The sequence below is a fragment of the Nerophis lumbriciformis genome, linkage group LG14 (genome assembly GCF_033978685.3).
Source record: "Nerophis lumbriciformis linkage group LG14, RoL_Nlum_v2.1, whole genome shotgun sequence".
NCBI classification, from domain to species: Eukaryota; Metazoa; Chordata; class Actinopteri; order Syngnathiformes; family Syngnathidae; genus Nerophis; species Nerophis lumbriciformis.
The window spans coordinates 14,307,189-14,326,768 of NC_084561.2; the positions used below are offsets into that span (position 1 = coordinate 14,307,189).

The following is a 19,580-nucleotide window of genomic DNA, read 5'->3' on the forward strand; positions in this document are numbered from 1 at the left end:
CACTCCAGTTCCACGTGTGAATGTTGTTGTGTCCTCTTTGCAACAGACCTGTGCCCTTTGTTCCTTGACTGCGTCTATAAAAAGGCTGAGGTATGTAGTCCCTTGTGCAATATCTCAAAACACGCGTGTCGTCAATACCATGGCCGGGAAACATAAGTTTGCATTTTTTGGATTACTGATTTTCATTGCAATCAAGGGGACCTTGTCTATCTCAGGTAAACTAATTGTTATCAATTCATATACGACGTCAACACACAAAGTCATTATTCTTCATTGTTGTCAATGGAATAAGTCAACTCTATGATACGTATTGTTTATTTCCTCTGTAGAGGAAGAGCTCCATGCCACTTACTGGAACAACAAAGGGAAGCAAGCGCTTCACACTGCCCTCAACATTCAGCCTAATATCCACCAAGCCAAGAACATCATCCTCTTCATAGGGGACGGTAAGTCAGAGGAAGCTGATTAAACCACTTTTTTTTTTAATTTAGTACGGTAATTAGATGCCATTGGAGCGTGAAAGTGAAACTTTTATTGCCGTGGTACAACGGTTCTCAGAGGAAGCGATCAAATTAGTGGGAACTGAATTGTCCAAATGGGAAGGTGTTAATGGCTGATGGTTGTTTGTTGTTCATAATAATAAAATTAACTGGGGCCACACAAGGAAAACATGAGATGGGAATTACCTGGGTCCTTTAACACAGTGGTCCCCAACCACCAGGCCGCGGCCCAGTACCGGTCCGTGGATCAATTGGTACCAGGCCGCGCAAGAAATAAAAAAAATAAATAAATAAATAAAATAAAATTATTTTTTTAATTTTTATTAAATCAACATAAAAAACACAACCCAAAAAAACTCCTTCCCCCATTTACACTCATTCACGCTCATTCACACAAAAGGGTTGTTTTTTTCTGTTATTAATATTCTGGTTCCTACATTATAGATCAATACAGTCTGCAGGGATACAGTCCGTAAGCACGCATTATTGTATTTTTTTATGACAAAAAAAAACCATCCCCCCCGGTCGGCGGGACAAATTTTCAAGCGTTGACCGGTCCGCAGTTACAAAAAGGTTGGGGACCACTGCTTTAACACATTAGTCCCCAACTGACTTGAGCCCAACGACTGGTTAAAAATGTCATATGAATAAAGTTGGTAAATCTATTACTACGGTATTACATCATCACACCAAAATAAACTCACCTTAAAGGGGTCATATTGTTGTGTTTTTTCTACATTTAAAACACTTCCTTGTGGTCTACATCAGTGTTTTTCAACCACTGTGCCGCGGCCGTGAGATACAGTCTGGTGTGCCGTGGGAGATTATCTAATTTCACCTCTTTGAGTTAAACATATTTTTTGCAAACCAGTAATTATAGTCTGCAAATGATGTGTTGTTGTTGAGTGTCGGTGTTGTCTAGAGCTGGGCAGAGTAACCGTGTAATACTCTTCCATATCAGTAGGTGGCAGCCGGTAGCTAATTGCTTTGTAGATGTCAGAAACAGCGGGAGGCAGTGTGAAGGTAAAAAAGGTGTCTAATGATTAAACCAAAAGTAAACAAAAGGTGAGTGCCCCTAAGAAAAGGCATTCAAGCTTAGGGAAGGCTATGCAGAAAGAAACTAAACCTGAAATGGCTACAAAGTAAACAAAAACAGAATGCTGGACGACAGCAAAGACTTACTGTGGAGCAAAGACGGCGTCCACAAAGTACATCCGAACATGACATGACAATCAACAATGTCCCCACAAAGAAGGATAAAAACAACTGAAATATTCTTGATTGCTAAAACAAAGTAGATGCGGGAAATATCGCTCAAAGGAAGACATGAAACTGCTACAGGAAAATACAAAAAAAAAAAGAAAAAGCCACCAAAATAGGAGCGCAAGACAAGAACTAAAACACTACACAGGAAAACAGCAAAAAACTCCGAATAAGTCAGGGTGTGATGTGACAGGTGGTGACAGTACACCTACTTTGAGACAAGAGCTATAGTGATGCATGCTTGGTTATGCTTTAAAGTCATATCCTCCCCAAGTGGAGGAGTTCAAGTACCTCGGAGTCTTGTTCACGAGTGAGGGAAGAGTGGATCGTGAGGTCGACAGGCGGATCGGTGCGGCGTCTTCAGTAATGCGGACGCTGTATCGATCTGTTGTGGTGAAGAAGGAGCTGAGCCGGAAGGCAGAGCTCTCAATTTACCGGTCGATCTACGTTCCCATCCTCACCTTTAGTCATGGGCTTTGGGTTATGATCAAAAGGACAAGATCTCGGGTACAAGCGGCCGAAATGAGTTTCCTCCGCCGGGTGGCGAGGCTCTCCCTTAGAGATAGGGTGAGAAGCTCTGCCATCCGGGAGGAGCTCAAACTAAAGCCGCTGCTCCTCCACATCGAGAGGAGCCAGATGAGGTGGTTCAGGCATCTGGTCAGGATGCCACCGGAACGTCTCCCTAGGGAGGTGTTTCGGGCACGTCCGACCCACACGGGGAAGACCCAGGACACGTTGGGAAGACTATGTCTCCCGGCTGGCCTGGGAACGCCTCGGGATCTCCCGGGAGGAGCTGGACCAAGTGGCTGGGGAGAGGGAAGTCTGGGTTTCCCTGCTTAGGCTGCTGCCCCCGCGACCCGACCTCGGATAAGCGGAAGAAGATGGATAGATGTCATTGAAAGTTACTTAACTAGTTTAGCAGGAACCTTTAACCTTGAGCTCACGCTGGGCCAATGTTGGTCCTGACTGTCTTATTTTTACGTCTCCGTTTTTCTTTTTTTGTCTCATCAGACAAAACTTTTTGTTTCTTTGGTCGTTTTGGAGCCTCAGCCGTAATAGCAGTAATTGCACGTAGGCGTTCTTCTTTTTCTTGTTTTCTGGCGGCACGTAGGCATTCGCATCGACTTCCGTCAAGTCGGCACATTTTTTGTTTTTTGTGTGGCAGAGTTCCTGCTACCCTCCTCAATGTTTCTAAATGCTAGTGAGAGCGATACAGGCCCCCTCAGGCTTTGACCAAGTTGTCATTCAACTAGTTGTAAGCCAATGTATCGTCTCGAAAGTTATGAAAATATTTTATGAAGGTTGAAAAGTTACTTAGACTTAGACTTCCTTTTTATCGTCATTCAAATTTGAACTTTACAGTACAGATAAGAACACAATTTTGTTGCATTAGCTCATAGTAGTGCAGGATAAAAAAATCAATAAGGTGCAGATATAAATAAATAGAATACTGTACAGATAAATATATTGCACTTTTTCATATGCATCCACATTATATTGTCTTTTTATTCCAGCGAGTTAATCCATTTTGGGGGGAATTGAGGGGATTATTATGATGCGTTCAAGAGTCTTACAACCTGAGGGAAGAAGCTGTTACAGAACCTGGAGGTTCTGCTTCGGAGGCTGCGGGAAACCTCTTTCTAGAGTCCAGCAGTGAAAACAGTCCTTGGTGGGGGGTGGGAGGAGTCTTTGCAGATTTTCTGAGCCCTGGTCAGGCAGCGGCTTTTTTACTTGGTGCTGCTTTAAATTCAACTTCTGGCACAATCCAAAAACAGTATCATGCTTTTGTTTTGCAGCTCTTTTTGATACTAAATATTTGTACTATTACTACTAGATGACCCTATTTAGAAACATAGTAGTATAAACAGGCTTACTTCTTTAACCATACTTGCCAACCTTGAGACCTCCGATTTCGGGGGGGGCGTGGTTAAGAGGGGAGGAGTATATTTACAGCTATAATTCACTGAGTCAAGTATTTCATATTATATATATATATATATATATATATATATATATATATATATATATATATATATATATATATATATATATATATATATATATATATATATATATATATATATATATATATACTGTATATATATATATATATATATATATATATATATATATATACGTATATATATATATATATATACATACATACATACATATATATATATATATATATATATATATATATACATATATATATATATATATATATATATATGTATATATACAAGTAATACTTGACTTTCAGTGAATTCTAGCTATAAATATATATTTCTTTTATTATATATATATATATATATATAAAATAAATACTTGAATTTCAGTGTTCATTTATTTACACATATACACACAGAAAACACTCATCTACTCATTGTTGAGTTAAAGGTTGAATTGTCCATCCTTGTTCTATTCTCTGTAACTATTTTTCTAACCATGCTGATGATGCATTGATGTGTGGCACGCACAAAAGTGCTTTCATCAAATGCATTAGATGGCAGTATTGTCCTGTTTAAGAGTGTCACAACATTGCTGTTTACGGCAGACGAACTGCTTTACGGTAGACATGACTGCTGTTGTTGTGTGTTGTTACCGCGCTGGGTCTGGGAGGACGTTAATGAAACTGCCTAACAATAAACCCACATAAGAAACCAAGAACTCGCCCTCTATCATTCTACAGTTATAACGTGATTGGGCAGGTACGCTGTTTATTTTGTGGGAAAGCGGACTCAGGTCGGCATGGACCTGAGTCCGCTTGAATTTCGGGAGATTTTCGGGAGAAAATTTGTCCCGGGAGGTTTTCGGGAGAGGTGCTGAATTTCGGGAGTCTCCCGGAAAATCCGGGAGGGTTGGCAAGTGTGCTTTAACTACTATCTCAGTGAACCAATTTGAACCCAAAGAAAGTTCAACTTTACCACTCTGTTTATTCCATGGGTCAAGGTGAGTATTTTTACACATTTAGGAGCCACAATTCAAACTATATGGACGTACATTAACAAGATGTACATGCTGAAAGCAGTAATTGTTTTATGACTTTTATCAGCACATATCATGGGTAGCACACATCTGAGTGGTTTTAATGAAAACAAAAGTTAAGTCGAAAACTGCAACACCTCCCAAAGATGGATGTCATTTAAAAAATGGGCCTTTGTTTTGTGTGCAAGTAAATATACAATGGAGATTTGAAAGAACCTGGAGTACTTTGTGCTGTAAACTCACATACCGTACATTAGGGGAGCTTTGCAAGGGTCCAAGAGTGGTTTGATTGTTGACGTTATCTAACTTTTGTCTTTTTCTTCCGCTTCCCAGGGATGGGAATAACAACACTAACTGCTGCCCGCATCCTCAAAGGACAACTTGCAGGACATTCAGGAGAAGAGACCAGCCTGGTCATGGACACTTTCCCGCACTGTGCACTGTCAAAGGTCAGACCACTCATATTGACAAAGGGAGTGACGAGTTAATGAGTTACGACTTTAAGAAGAAGAAAAAAACAGTTAACAGAGACATTGAAACACTGCAAAAAAGGATGACATGGTCATTATCAAGGAAAAGGGTTTCTGCAGCCCCTACCTGTATGCTGTGTTCTTATGAAATGTTATCACCAAAGTATTACCAGCTCCTTCCTGCTCTGTCATTAATGAGAATATAAAAGCAAATTTCCCCCATTGCATTAACTGTCCCCATGGCACACATCATTAATGCACAATTCTCCTCTGCCTTGACTCACATATGAACTTGAAGTGCCATCCCATTCCTAACCCATAGGGTTCAATATGATGTCGGTCCACTTTTTGCAGCTATTACAGCTTCAACTCTTCTGGGAAAGCTGTCCACAAGGTTGCAGAGTGTGCTTGTATAGGAACTTTCGACCATTCTTCCAAAAGCGCATCGGTGAGGTCACACACTGATGTTGGTCGAGAAGGCCTGGCTCTCAGTCTCCGTTCTAATTCATCCCAAAGGTGTTGAATTGGGTTCAGGTCAGGACTCTGCGCAGGCCAGTCAAGTTCATCCACACCAGACTCTGTCATCCATGTCTTTATGGACCTTGCTTTGTGCACTGGTGCACAGTCATGTTGGAAGAGAAAGGGGCCCGCTCTCAACTGTTCCCACAAGGTTGGGAGCATGGGATTGTCCAAAATGTTTTGGTGACCTGGAGCATTCAAAGTTCCTTTCACTGGAACTAAGGGGCCAAGCCCAACTCCCGAAAAACAACCTCACATCATAATTCCTCCTCCACCAAATTTCACACTCGGCACAATGCAGTCCGAAATGTAGCGTTCTCCTGGCAACCTCCAAACCCAGACTGGTCCATCAGATTGCCAGATGGAAAAGCGTGACTCATCAGTCCAGAGAAGGCGTCTCCACTGCTCTAGAGTCTAGCGGCGACATGCTTTACACCCCTGCATCCGATGCTTTGCATTGGACTTGGTGATGTATGGCTTAGATGCAGCTGCTCGGCCATGGAAACCCATTCCAAGAAGCTCTCTGCGTACTGTACGTGGGCTAATTGGAAGGTCACATGAAGTTTGGAGCTATGTAGCGACTGACTGTGCAGAAAGTCGGCGACCTCTTCGTACTACGCGCTTTTTGACCCCTCTCTGTCAGTTTATGTGGCCTACCACTTCGTAGCTGAGTTGCTGTTGTTCCCAAACTCTTCCATTTTCATATAATAAAGCCAACAGTTGACTTTGGAATATTTAGGAACGAGGAAATTTCACGACTGGATTTGTTGCACAGGTGGCATCCTATGTCAGTTCCACGCTGGAAATCACTGAGAGCGGCCCATTCTTTCACAAATGTTTGTAGAGACAGTCTCTATGAATAAGTGCTTGATTTTATACACCTGTGGCCGGGCCGAGTGATTAGGACACCTGATTCTGATCATTTGGATTGGTGGCCAAATACTTTTGGCAATATAGTGTATAATGGGGTGTAGTAGCAGAAAGATTTACTGATTTTTCACTATAAAGAAAAATACAAAAAACGTTTTTCTCATGTATTTTTTTGTCCAAAACATGCATTAGTATATCATATTATCATAGTTATAAAAAATAAATTCAAGTTTTAGTCAATTTGTATAAATAACGTAAAAAAGTGCGGGGGTATGGCTTGGGGCCCCAGTTTAGCGATAAAATATGACACAAAATTATAAAACGCTTAATCAACCCTGAAAGCACAAAAAGTCACTAAAGAGAGGAACACAGAATCCATAACCAATCCATATATTAAAGTGGCTCAAAGTTCAAGCAAAAGTTAAAGCAAAACAAAAACGGCATGTGAATCTCATATCTAAAAATTAATTAATGCAATTGAAAGAACATTATTGAAATGTTAGTATTGGTAAATCGATGCAGTATCAATATAAAATGCATCCTTTTTGTCATTCCAAGCATTTAATGTCGCTGTAAATAAAAGTAAAAAAAAAATCAAAGCCATTTGAGCATACATGTGAACATTTGAATTTGAGAATAAGGGGAATTTCCTGGAAAATAGGGAAAATTACACAGTAGTGCCTTGCTTCTGTGCCGTCCTGATGATGATGATGCAATAAAATATCCTGAAGAGCAGGGAAACCTGCAAAACAGGCTTGTAGGGATGAAATAGCCACCGTGTTTTTTACTGACCTAACGTATATTCCGTTCCACCCCGGTATTGAGCACTGTATAATGGATAAACCATAGTATGGATATGTGTATATCCATCCATCCATTTTCTACCGCTTGTCCCTTTTGGGGTCCTATATGAAAAAAAAAACAAAATATATAAAATAAAAGAAAATAAAAATTTATATATTAAAAAAATAAAAATAATATATATATATATATATATATATATATATATATATATATATATATATTTTTTTATTTTTTTTTTATACAATGGTGTTAGTTTTTCATGTAAAAAATATAATACAATATATCTCCTATATGAAAAAAAATAAAAAATAAATACAATTTAAAAAATTAAAAATAAATGAAATATATATATATTTTAATAAAAAAAATGTATTTTAATTAACAAAAAAAAAATATATATATATATATATATATATGTATATATATATATATATATATATATATATATATATATATATATATATATATATATATATGAATATATATATATATATTTTTTTTTTTTTTTTTTTTTTTTTCCATATAGGAGCTGTATTGTATTATATTTTTCACATGAAAGACTAACACCATTATATAAAAAAATGCCAGCAGACATCAAATCAGTTTAATTTGTTTTAATTGTTCCCTTTAGTCATCTAGCAGATGTAGAAATATAAAGTATGATTGCTTAATAGACGCTGTGTCCCAATATTTCATATTTCTGACAATCCAAATATGTTGACGTGCACACCATGTTCGCGTAACATAGGCCAGTTTGCGCGAGCATTCCAAGCGCGCTAAAAGTGCACGCCAAACAGTTCCAGTCCTGATGAATCACGACGAGAGCGCTAAATGATTACAATTGCTTGTCTACTTGTCCCTCCCAGTATTCTGCACGTTCCAATAATCGGCATGTATCATGTACATACAAGAAGACACGCTGAATGTTTTTGGTCATTGATGAGACACGAACCTCCGTGCACGAGCTTAGTAGACATAGTTGTGGACATGCTCTCACCTTGTGATGTTCTTAACATGTCGATGCTATTTGTTTTTGTAGACCTACAATGTGGACCAACAGATGCCAGACAGTGCTGGCACGGCCACGGCATACTTATGTGGCGTGAAGGCCAACTACGGCACCCTGGGGGTCACTGCTTCCACGCCGAGATACAATTGCAGCGCCGTCTACGGGAACGAAGTGACCTCCGTGCTGCATCGGGCCAAGCAAGCAGGTACGCTTAGTGTCTGCCCTGAGATCGGTAGGTCATACCGAGTCATACCAAAGACTATAAAAATGGGACCCATTACCTCCCTGCTTGGCACTCAGCATCAAGGGTTGGAATTGGGGGTTCAATCACCAAAATGATTCCCGAGTGCAGCCACCGCTGCTGCTCACTGCTCCCCTCACCTCCCAGGGGGTGGAACAAGGGGATGGGTCAAATGCAGAGGGTCATTTCACCACACCTAGTGGTACTTTAACTTTAATATCGAACTACTAATTAAAGAAATCTAATTTAGAAAACGAGTTCAGTTCGAGCGTTATAAGTTGGCCGCTGCTTGTTCTTGTTTCAGGAAAATCGGTGGGAATCGTCACGACAACCCGTGTGCAGCACGCCTCTCCAGGTGCGAACTATGCTCACACCGCCAACCGGGGTTGGTACGCCGACTCAGATCTCAGCAGTGAGGCCGTCCAAAATGGCTGTCGGGACATCTCGTATCAACTTGTTCACAACACAGAGATAAATGTAAGCTTTAAAACATCCAGCAGATATGTTGACATTAGAGATGTCTGATAATATCGGACTGACGATATTATCGGCCGATAAATGCTTTAAAATGTAATATCGTAAATTACCTGTATCGTTTTCAAAAAGTAAAATGTATGATTTTTAAAAACGCTGCTGTACGCAGTGGTACACGGACATAGGGAGAAATACAGAGCAGTTGCGTCTCCCAGTCATACTTGCCATCCCTCCCGATTTTCCCGGGAGACTCCCGAATTTCAGTGCCCCTCCCGAAAATCTCCCGGGGCAACCATTCTCCCGAATTTCTCCCGATTTCCACCCAGACAACAATATTGGGGGCGTGCCTTAAAGTCACTGCCTTTATGTGCCGGCCCAATCGCATGATATCTACGGCTTTTCACACACTCAAGTGAATGCAAGGCATACTTGGTCAAGAGCCATACAGGTCACACTGAGGGTGGCCGTATAAACAACTTTAACACTGTTACAAATATGCGCCACACTGTGAACCCACACCAAACAAGCATGACAAACACATTTCGGGAGAACATCCGCACTGTAACACAACATAAACACAACAGAACAAATACCCAGAACCCCTTGCAGCACTAACTCTTCCGGGATGCTACAATATACACCAACCTGCTACCTCCTTAAAAATGTATATTTATATATACATATACATATATATATATATATAATTGGCTTTCAAATTGAAACATGTCAAAATGGCTCCCCGGACTTAGTATTCAGTGTGTTGCCCCCACGGGAAGATGTCTGGACACCGCCGCATCAGATAGAGCATCTCTTGGAACCATAGGATTTGATGAAATGTGTAGAAATTGAGAACAGTAGGGAAGGGATTCATATGGCCCCATTCCTGGGTGGATCTTGCGTCAGAGGAAGAGGGGGAGGTAATCATTTTGCAATGCAGTCTGCTGAAAATGATGGAAAGCGCCATTCTACATAGCAACTGACGCTGTGGTCAAAGTTGGAATTGCCACAAAGTACATTTTATTCAACACTATGCTGCCTTCTGGTGGGTAGAGTGGGTAGAGCACCTCCCAATTCGTCACGTTTCATGTGTCAGGTACACCTCGACGAATGGGGCCATATTAATTCCCTTCCGACTGTAACATAAAATAATAAAAAACTAATATTGTTTTCTTATTAAGGTCATACTTGGTGGTGGTCGAGAGTACATGTTTCCCAGGGACATCCAAGACCCAGAATATTCCAGCGTTAGAGGAGATCGAGACGATGGACAAAACCTTATTGTCGAGTGGCTAAAGAATAAAAGGGTAAATGTTTGTTTTCGCACTAATGTGTATTTGTGTAACGTCATCAGAGTTTTTACAATCCACAAAATCACTGACCAGTGAATTTGTGTTTTTTTTTATGGCTAACAGAATGCTAAATATGTTTGGAACAAAAAAGACTTTGATGCTGTCAATCCGGCAAAGACAGACTTCCTGATGGGTAAGTAGCAGAACACCGTATCGGACACAAAAATAGTAATTTCGCTGAAAATATGTCAATAAAAAATTTAAATGCCAATTAATCCCCGCTGGCTGACACTGCATTTATTTTTGGTATCCTGGCTGAGCCGCTCCATCATTGCCTCCATTGCAGCAAATAAACTACATTTCTTAAACGTAACATTATCACCGGAGGACCAAGCTAAACATGTTCCATACTTCGGCTATTAAAAACTCACCAAGGGGCTGTCGATTTTAAGATTATTTGATATATTTGTACAGTGTGACGGTTTGAAGCAAAGAAATAGCATTTCTGGGGCCGTCACCTCACGGGTCGTTTAAGATAGACATTAATGAATAAATAAATGTTGTTTTTGTTTTATTTTTTGCTGAAGAAAAAGTATTGTGCAGTATTTGTTCCTGACGATACTGAAAATAGCTTTTATATAAGGGTATGTATTTTGTGCATATCGGTATCAAAGTATCGACGCTTTTGACCACTCTACAACCAACATACAGCAATCACAGCAACTTAATAAATGAATAAATGTTAAATCTGAATCTAAATGTTAAATATGATGTATTGATGTATAAATGTAAAATATACATCTAATTGATAAATATAAATATAAATATTAAATGTTAAATCTAAATGTCAAATCAAAATACAAATGTCAAATCTTAAATACAAATGTTAAATCGAAGTCTAATTGTTAAATCTAAATTTGAATATCTTTGAAAATCTAAATGTTAAATTGAAATCCAAATTGTAAATTTAATTGTTCAATCTAAATCTAAATGTTACATTTTAAATATAAATGTTCAATCTAAATATGATGTTAATTATTACCTAATTTTTAAACAAATAGATATTAAAGATACACATACAAATACAAATGTTACATTTAAACGAGAAAAATAAATATAAGTGTAAAATAAAATAATACATGTAAAATATAATGTTGAATCTAAATCAGTATTTTCAATCTAAATCTAAATGTTGAATCTAACCATAAATGTTAAATTATAAATATAGTAAATGTTAAAACAAAATCTAATGTTAAATTTCAAATATACATGTTAAATGTAAACCTTCTCAGTGGCCTAGTGGTTAGAGTGTCTGCCCTCAGCATCAAGGGTTGGAATTCGGAATTAAATCACCAAAAATGATTCCCGGGCGCGGCACCGCTGCTGCTCACTGCTCCCCTCACCTCCCAGGGGGTGAACAAGGGGATGGGTCAAATGCAGAGGACAAATTTCACCACACTTAGTGTGTGTGTGACAATCATTGGTACTTTAACTTTAACTTAACTTAAACATTGACTCTAAATCTAAATGTTAAATCTAAATGTCAAATGTTAAATATAAATGTACAATTAAAATGTCTCACTAAGTGCAAAGCTAAATATTTTTTTAAAATATGCAAATATCCCACTGTTCCTACACCTGTCGCGCAGGTACCTCGAAAAGTGTGACTGAATTTTTACAATCGGTATATACCGTATTTTTCGGAGTATAAGTCGCTCCGGAGTATAAGTCGCACCGGCCGAAAATGCATAATAAAGAAGGAAAAAAACATATAAGTCGCATTTTTGGGGGAAATTTATTTGATAAAAGCCAACACCAATAATAGACATTTGAAAGGCAATTTAAAATAAATAAAGAATAGTGAACAACAGGCTGAATAAGTGTACGTTATATGAGGCATAAATAACCAACTGAGAACGTGCCTGGTATGTTAACGTAACATATTATGGTAAGAATCATTCAAATAACTATAACATATAGAACATGCTATACGTTTACCAAACAATCTAAACTCCTAATCGCTAAATCCCATGAAATCTTATACGTCTAGTCTCTTACGTGAATGAGCTAAATAATATTATTTGATATTTTACGGTAATGTGTTAATAATTTCACACATAAGTCGCGCCTGAGTATAAGTCGCACCCCCGGTTAAACTATGAAAAAAAACTGCGACTAGTCCGAAAAATACGGTACAACAAATCAGATATTCTGCACTTATAAGGAAAATCCGGCTCAGTTTTGATCGCAAGTGTCAGAGAGGTACTATTTTTAAAAATGTAACGGGACTGCCTCTTTTATTGAACTCATAATTGTCATCGGCGCAATTTGTCAGGGGATTCGATACAAGTTATCAGTAGACTTCCCATGCTCGCATTGTAAGCCGGCCATATTCCCTCACACTTATGGTATATTCTCACTGCTGGTAGGTCTTTTTGAGCCCAAGGACTGTCGCTACGAGATGGAGCGTAATCCAGCAACAGACCCATCCCTCACTGAGATGACAGAGAAGGCAATTAAGATTCTCAGCAAAAACCCTAAAGGATATTTCCTTTTTGTGGAAGATAAGTATAATTGTTTTTTCAAAGACATCATATACAACCGTGGAATATAGATTATAATACAGATGTAATACACGAGACGTGGCGATAACGCACGTGCGACCCTGAGAGTCATTTGTCTTTGTCTTGCATTTCAAGGGGGAGAATAGACCACGGCCACCATGCCGGCAGGGCCAAAAGGTCGCTTACCGAGGCCGTCGAGTTTGACCGAGCCATCGGGCGAGCGGCCGAACTCACAAATGAGCTGGACACCCTGTCGATAGCCACCGCAGACCACTCGCACGTCTTTACCTTCGGAGGAGGTTCAGCCAGAGGAAACCCTGTTTTAGGTGAAATGTTTACACAAGCTGATGAGAGCTGACCTGAGGGAAACATAAACACTTACTGGTATCACTTCGTCATGTGATCCGCAGGGGTTTCTCGGAGCATTGCTGAGGACAACAAGCGCTTTACCAACGCCGGGTACGCCAATGGGCCAGGATACCAGTTTGTCAATGGAAGTCGCCCAGATGTAAATGAGACACTTTCTAGTAAGTGGGACAACGTAATAAAGCAGCTCCATCTTGTGGTGGAAGATGTGACGCACTGAATATCCAGTGGTAGTTATTAATACACTTTTTTAGTTTAGTTTAGTCTTTATTTGAAGGGACAATGCACAGAAACATTAAGCTCAAAGACAGATACACTGCAAAAAGTCAGTGTTCAAAAACAAGAAAAAACATACAAAAATTAGGAGTATTTTATTTGAACTAAGCAAAATTATCTGCCAATAGAACAAGAAAATTTGGCTTGTCAAGACTTTCCAAAACAAGTAAAATTAGCTATCCTCAATGAACCCAAAAATACCTTAAAATAAGTATATTCTCACTAATAACAAGTGCACTTTTCTTGGTAGAAAAACAAGAGAACTTTTTGCTCAATATGTTGAAAAATATTCTTAAATTAAGTAAATGCTAGTGCCATTATCTTGACATAATGATATGCGCTCGGCATCATGGATTTTTCATGAAATTATTACTTTAAAAAAGTAGTTTTGTGAGTGTTGATGACACAGCTTTGCAACAGTTGATATTCTAGTTTCAAGCATATTTTACTCAATATAGGTCATAACATCTCAGCAACAAGCTGTAATATCTTACTGAGATCATTTAGGACCAAAACCCTTAAAACAAGTAAAACACTAACATAAAATCTGCTTAGTGAGAATAATTATCTTATCAGACAGAAAATAAGCAAATATCTCCCTTATTTGAGATATATAATCTTACTTACATTTCAGTTTTTGCAGTGTATGGTCTGTACCAGATTATAGCTAAATATCTCATTTCCATCTGCAGTCCCTGGCTACCTAAATTAAAGGGATACAAAAATCATGCAGTAAAATTATAACAATAAAATCAAACTATAGCATGTAATCAAATTAAGAAAAGTCATAAAATGCCCTTTCATTGACACATACTTAATATACAATACAACCACACCTCCTTTACGTCATCACACATAGACAATACATGCTCTTGTTCACATCTGTCATCATTTGTAAAAACAACCATGATTTTAACAGACACACTTTGATTTTTGAGGGATTGAAACTTTTATTAGTAGATTGCACAGTACAGTACATATTCCGTTCAATTGACCACTAAATGGTAACACCCGAATAAGTTTTTCAACTTGTTTAAGTCGTGATCCACGTTAATCAATTCATGGTACAAATATATACTATCAGCATAATACAGTCATCACACAAGTTAATCATCAGAGTATATACATTGAATTATTTACATTATTTACAATCCGGGGGGTGGAATGTGGACTTCAGTCATCAACAATTATATCATCTGAGAAATGGACATTGAAACAGTGTAGGTCTGACTTGGTAGGATATGTACAGCAAGCAGTGAACATAGTGAGCTCAGAAAGCATAAGAACAAGTATATACATTTGATTATTTACAATCTGGGGAGGTGGGATGTGGTGGGGGGAGGGTGTTAGTCTAGGGTTGTAGTTGACTGGAGGTGTTCTTTTAGTGCGGTTTTGAAGGAGGATAGAGATGCACTTTCTTTTACACCTGTTGGGAGTGCATTCCATATTGATGTGGCACAGAAGGAGAATGAGTTAAGACCTTTGTTAGATCGGAATCTGGGTTTAACGTGGTTTGTGGAGCTCCCCCTGGTGTTGTGGTTATGGCGGTCATTTACGTTCTGGAAGTAGTTTGACATGTACTTCGGTATCAGGGAGGTGTAGCGAATTTTATAGACTAGGCTCAGTGCAAGTTGTTTTACTCTGTCCTCCACCCTGAGCCAGCCCACTTTGGAGAAGTGGGTAGGAGTGAGGTGTGATCTGGGGTGGAGGTCTAGAAGTAACCTGACTAGTTTGTTCTGGGATGTTTGGAGTCTAGATTTGAGGGTTTTGCGATGCATGCGTAATCGAAAAAGGGTTGAATGAGAGTTCCCGCTAGAATTTTCATGGTGCTTTTGTTGATCAGAGAGGAGATTCTGTAGAGAAATCTTGTTCGTTGGTTGACCTTTTTGATTACCGTACCTTGGTTGTCATTTTACAACAGGAAAGATTAGCCTCTAGAATGGAACCTAGGTAGGTGACCTCATCTTTCCTGGTGATATCAATGTCACCCACTTTCATAGTGAAGTCACAGACTTTCTTAAGGTTGATTTGGGACCCAAATAGGATGGATTCCGTTTTACCTAAGTGTATGGATAGCTTATTGATAGCTTATTGTCAGCGAGCCTGGTGCAAATTTCACAGAGTTCGGCACTGAGGATTCACAGTTTACAACAAAATGCTCTCATGGATAAATATAATACACATTAAGTTGACGTGTCAATCATAGTGCCCACCTCAGTGACCACATGAGCAGCTTTGAATGCTCCAAAGCCACTTTTTAACTTCAATTGTGATTGAAGAGTAATCTGTTAGACTTTTTTAAGTTTGTTGTGAGGCCGTTCCATTCCTTTATGGCTTTATATGAAAAGGCTGATTGTGCAAAATATGTTTTACATCTGGGTACGCTACACTGCCCCCTGGTGGAGGCTTGTGTGTTTCTAGTTGTCACAGCAGATGTAAACTGGACAAAGTGCTTAAGTGGCACTGGTGCAGTGTTTAACCTCTTCAAAATAGGGGGACATGCAAAATCTAGTGAGATTCAACACAACTATAGCATGGAAACATTTAATATTTAGCTCACTTTTCTCACATTTAGCTTATCTGTATTTTCTTCACATTTGAGTTGGAAATATGATTCTAAATGTTGAATCTAAATGGCAACTATACATGTATAATTGTTGTATGTAAAATGCCTAATGTCAAATCTAAAGGTTAATTCTAAATGTTGAATTTGAATGTTAAGTCTAAATCTAAATGTTAATCAAAAATATAAACGTTAGATGTAAATGTCAAATGTTAAATCTAAAGTTTGAATCTATATCTAAAGGTTTATTCTAAATCCTAATATTAAATATGGATGTTAAATCTAAATAGAAATGTTAAATGTTAAATAATAAATGTTGAACCTGAATCTAAATGTTAAATTTTAATGTTATATCAACATATACATGTTAAATATACATGTATTTGTTAAATATAAATCTAAATATCAAATGTTAGATATAAATGTCAAATCTAAATCTAAATGTAAAATACAAATACAAATGTCAAATTTTAAATATAAATGTTAAATCTAAATCCAAATGTAAAATGTAAATTTATATATTAAATGTAAAATCTAAATGTTAAATTTAAACCCAAATTGTAAATCTGATTGTTAAATATAAATCTAAATGTTCAATCTAAATTTAAATGTTAAATCTTAAATATAAATGTTCAATCGAATTCTGATGTTAAATATTACTTAAAAATTTTAATAATAGATATTAGTTATACATTTTGAATATAAATGTTGAATTCAAACATTAAAAGTAAATATAAATGTAAAATATAATAATGAACGTAAGATATTAAATGTTAGATATAAATGTTAAATCTAAATGTAAAATGTAAATACAAATGTCAAATCTTAAATATAAATGTATAAATCAAAGTCTGATTGTTAAATCTAAATTTAAATATTAAATGTAAAATCTAAATGTTCAATTTAAATCCAAATTGTAAATCTAATTGTTAAATATAAATCTAAATGTTAAATTTTAAATATAAATGTTCACTCTAAATATGATGTTAATTATTACTTAATTAAAAATGTATGTTAATTATTACCTGTTTTTTAAACAAATAGATGTTAAATATACACATTGAATATACATGTTCAATTTAAACGATAAAAATGAATATAAATGTAAAATAAAATAATACATGTAAAATGTAAATGTTGAATCTAAATCAATATTTTAAATATAAATATAAATGTTGAATCTAAACATAAATATTAAATTATAAATATAGTAAATGTTAAATCTAGATCTAATGTTAAATGTTAAAATATACATATTAAATATAAACGTTGAATCTAAATCTAAATGTCAAATTTTAGATACAAATATAAATTTAAAATGTCTCACTAAGTGTAAAAGCTAAATATTTTTTTAGATATGCAAATATCCCACTGTTCCTACACCTGTCTGTGCACAATAACACACCCACATCTGGGACTATCTCAAAAAGTGTGAGTGAATTTTTACAATCGGTATATACAACAAATCAGATATTCTGCATTTATAAGGAAAATCCGGCTCAGTTTTGATTGACAGTGTAACAGTTGTCTTTGTGGGACTGCCTCTTTTGTTGAACATAAGTAGAACAAAATCATATATTTGTATACAATAACAGCAATATCTCATCAGTCCTCTATATGCATTTAATGTAGACTATTAAGACTAACAAACAAAATAAACTACTACAATTCTATTTCCCTTTCTTTTGCAGCGGGTGATGAATATCGTCAACAGGCAACGGTCCCTCTTGATTCAGAGACCCATGGCAGTGAAGATGTAGCCATCTTTGCCAAAGGACCAATGTCACACCTTTTCCATGGCGTCCAGGAGCAGAGCTACATCGCCCACGTGATGGCTTACGCAGCTTGTTTGGAGCCTTACGAGGACTGCAAACTCACCCTTCCCAATCACGCCGGGTCAATCTTCCCCAGTTTGATGTTCCTTCTCATCGGCCTTCTTCTTTGCATGGTCTCCTCCTCATAAATGTGCCTTATTTGACTTGTCATATATGTATATTATCATGTATAATATACACAAATATACATATATGTATATTTGTGTCTTGGGGTTTAAAACCTGCAACAACTGCCATTACAAGTACTTTGTATTTATTAAGATGCATCCCAGTGGCGTTTTCTCTGGCAACTCCGGCTTATTCCAATACCCAAGGCTGCCCCTGGCTAAATTTGGGCAACGAGCAGAATTACCCTTAGATTTACCCTTTTATTTATGTGAAATTACTGTATGTTTATACTTGGTTAATCAAACTTTAATTTATCAATTTGATGCATGTTTTGTACTTAACATATTCATGGTAAATACATTGTCCATATGAGTAGTTGTTTGTATGTACAGTATCGGTGCCTTGTGGTTGACTGTTGATCAGTCCAGGGTCTACCCTGCAAATCCCAAAATCAGCTGGGATAGGCTCCAGCTCATCCTTGACCCTAATGAGGACAAGCTGTACACTCTAGAACAGTGCTTCTCAAACTTTTTTCACCAAGTACCTTCTCTAAAACTACTTGGCTCTCCAAGCACCACCATAATGACCAACATTAAGAAACAGTAGCGTAGCAGGCTTAAATATTCATTACAAACAAGGCAGCAGTGTTATTTAACAAATATATTTCATATTTTGGCCCCTGTAGCATTACACACAGTTTGAACGGTAACACTGTACTTCAATAAAGGAAAATAAAACACTGTACTTAAATAATGAATTAAATCTTTGCCGTATCACTTGACGAAGCCCGAGTACCACTAGTGGTACAAGTACCACAGTTTGAGGATCCCAACCCGAGAAGATGGATCAATATGGCCTTGTGTTAAGTGCACTGAAATGTAATTATGTCAATGCGGCATTAAGGCTTCTCTTTAAAACACACCATTCTTTCCTTTTTTTTATTCAGAACTATTATAGCAATTTTTTTTTACATATTTCAAATACATTTTGAAAATATGATGTAAGTCTCTCCCATTTGAATTTCTTCATATTGTAAAGAACATTTGTTGCGAATATACTTGAATTGTAGGTGCTATTAATCATAATTATGAGATCAAAGTTCTTTCCACAGGATACATAAAAATAATGTGTATGTATATACATATATATATATATATATATATATATATATACATATATATATATACAGTATATATATACGATATAGTGAGAAAAATAATAAATAAAAATAAAATAAGAGTACATATAAATTGAGTTAGGTTAAAATGTTGTGTAATCAGAGTATAGATGTAAATGTGCTGAGGTGAAAATTGCAGTTTTATATGCTAACATGTATATTGTAATTTACAGTAAAACAAGTACCGTATTTTTCGGACTATAAGTCGCAGTTTTGTTCATAGTTTGGCCGGGCTCCAGTGCGACTTATATATGTTTTTTTCCT

General features: G+C 37.0%; 1 protein-coding gene across 1 annotated transcript; it reads left to right on the forward strand.

Annotated features, from left to right (window-relative positions):
- Nucleotides 1-119: 119 nt before the first annotated feature.
- LOC133616796 (intestinal-type alkaline phosphatase 1-like) lies at nucleotides 120-18,511 on the forward strand. Its single transcript, XM_061976402.1, has 11 exons — nucleotides 120-215; nucleotides 330-446; nucleotides 5,085-5,200; nucleotides 8,454-8,628; nucleotides 8,969-9,141; nucleotides 10,317-10,442; nucleotides 10,551-10,620; nucleotides 12,857-12,991; nucleotides 13,126-13,317; nucleotides 13,402-13,518; nucleotides 17,888-18,511. Exons 1-11 carry the CDS (start codon nucleotides 140-142, stop codon nucleotides 18,157-18,159), a joined length of 1,569 nt encoding a protein of 522 aa, XP_061832386.1. The 5' UTR covers nucleotides 120-139; the 3' UTR covers nucleotides 18,160-18,511.
- Nucleotides 18,512-19,580: the final 1,069 nt, after the last annotated feature.